The sequence below is a fragment of the Myotis brandtii genome, unplaced genomic scaffold (genome assembly GCF_000412655.1).
Source record: "Myotis brandtii unplaced genomic scaffold, ASM41265v1 scaffold435, whole genome shotgun sequence".
Classification (NCBI taxonomy): Eukaryota; Metazoa; Chordata; class Mammalia; order Chiroptera; family Vespertilionidae; genus Myotis; species Myotis brandtii.
In genome coordinates, this window is record NW_005366635.1 from 24,285 (window position 1) to 25,793 (window position 1,509).

Below are 1,509 nucleotides of genomic sequence, written 5' to 3' on the forward strand. Positions count from 1 at the left end.
AGGGGAGGGCAGGGCGCAGGGTGCAGGGCGGGGAGGCGAACAGGGACCCAGAGGGCGGGCAACCTGACTCCGTGGATTCTACAAGACCCGGCGTGGGTTCTAGTCGGCGTTCGCTGGGAACCGGGCTGCTAGGGGCATCGCCAGAGCCAGAGGTTTGGGGAAGGAGCTTTAGGGAACCTTTTTTTAAGATATATTTTTAGGGGGAAAGATCAACAGAAGGACTTGTATGCATGTATTTAAGCATCAGTGATGGATGTGGACAACAGGGGGTGAGGGTGAGGGCAGGATTGGGGGGACGAGGGGACATTGGGGGGATAAGGACACATTTGTAATATCTTATTCAATAAAGGAAAAAAAATGAAAAAAAAGAGATATATTTTTATTGATTCCAGAGAGGAAGGGAGAGGGAGAGGGAGAGAAACATCGATGATAAGAGAGAATCACGGATCCGCTGCCTCCTGCACGCCCCCCACAGGGGATCGAGCCCATCATCTGGGCCTGTGCCCTTGGCCGGGAATCGAACCGTGACCTCCCGGTTCCTAGGTCGACGCTCAACCACTGAGCCACGCCGGCCGGGCAGCTTTGGGGGAACCTGAAGAACTATGTGTCCGGCGGATCCTCTTCGGTTCTCGGACTTTAATCCGTTCCCGAAGCAACGTGTCCGCAAGCGGGATCCTTGGTCTCCCTCAGGAAGGACATCAGTGGAATTCATCCGGGCCGGACCCCCGTGTGGTTCCCCCTTCCCCCCGTTCTTGTAGACAGTGCATGCCTAATGGGCCGTTTCGTCTATAAACGGACGCCTCTTAAATTGATCCGGCCACCCCCTACCGGCCTGCAAGGGATTTTTCACACATCACTGCCTCCGAGATGCTCTCGCCAGCTAACGGCTTTTCCTTTCTCCAAATCAACTCCAGTTTTTCTACCGACTCAAGCGCCTGTGACTGCGGTTTTGTGTTTTAAGTATCTTTTTATTGCCCGGCCGGGGTGGCTCAGTGGCTCAGCGTCGGATCTAGGAACCAGGAGGTCACGGTTCGATTCCCCGTCAGGGCACATGCCCGGGTTTGTACGGGCTCCCCCAGTGTGGGGCGTGCAGGAGGCAGCCGATCCCTGATTCTCTCTCATCATCGATGTTTCTCTCTCTCTCTTCTCTTCCTCCCTGAAATCAATAAAAAAATATATATTTAAAAAAATATGTAAATCAACTGTTTGGGTTATGGGTAAGGTTCCGGCCCACAGTTGGCTGTTACTGGTGAAGTGTTCGGCAGAGTCCACAATTATATGAGGATTTTCGACGGCGTGGCGGTCGGCACCCCAAGTCCGTGCTGCTCCAGGGCCCGCCGTGCGCACATACGAAGCCCGTCAGACAGAAGGGCAGGGGCGGGGGCAGAGGGACGGACGGCACTCACATGCAGCCTCGGAACCGGCTCAGGTCGTTGTTGGGCCTCTCGCACTCGATGACGCTGGTGAAGGTCAAAGGGTCGAATTCGGAGACCTGCAAGGGCACGGGGG

General features: G+C 55.3%; 1 protein-coding gene across 1 annotated transcript in view; it reads right to left on the reverse strand.

Moving 5' to 3' along the window:
• The window catches only part of ATP10A (ATPase, class V, type 10A), a gene marked incomplete at its 3' end in the record, with an annotated part of 30,483 nt that overhangs the window by 23,990 nt on the left and 4,984 nt on the right, over positions 1–1,509 (reverse strand). Inside the window, exon 2 of the mRNA XM_014546208.1 lies at positions 1,407–1,492. Coding sequence (XP_014401694.1) covers positions 1,407–1,492 — 86 coding nt within the window. The remainder of the gene's footprint in view (positions 1–1,406; positions 1,493–1,509) is intronic.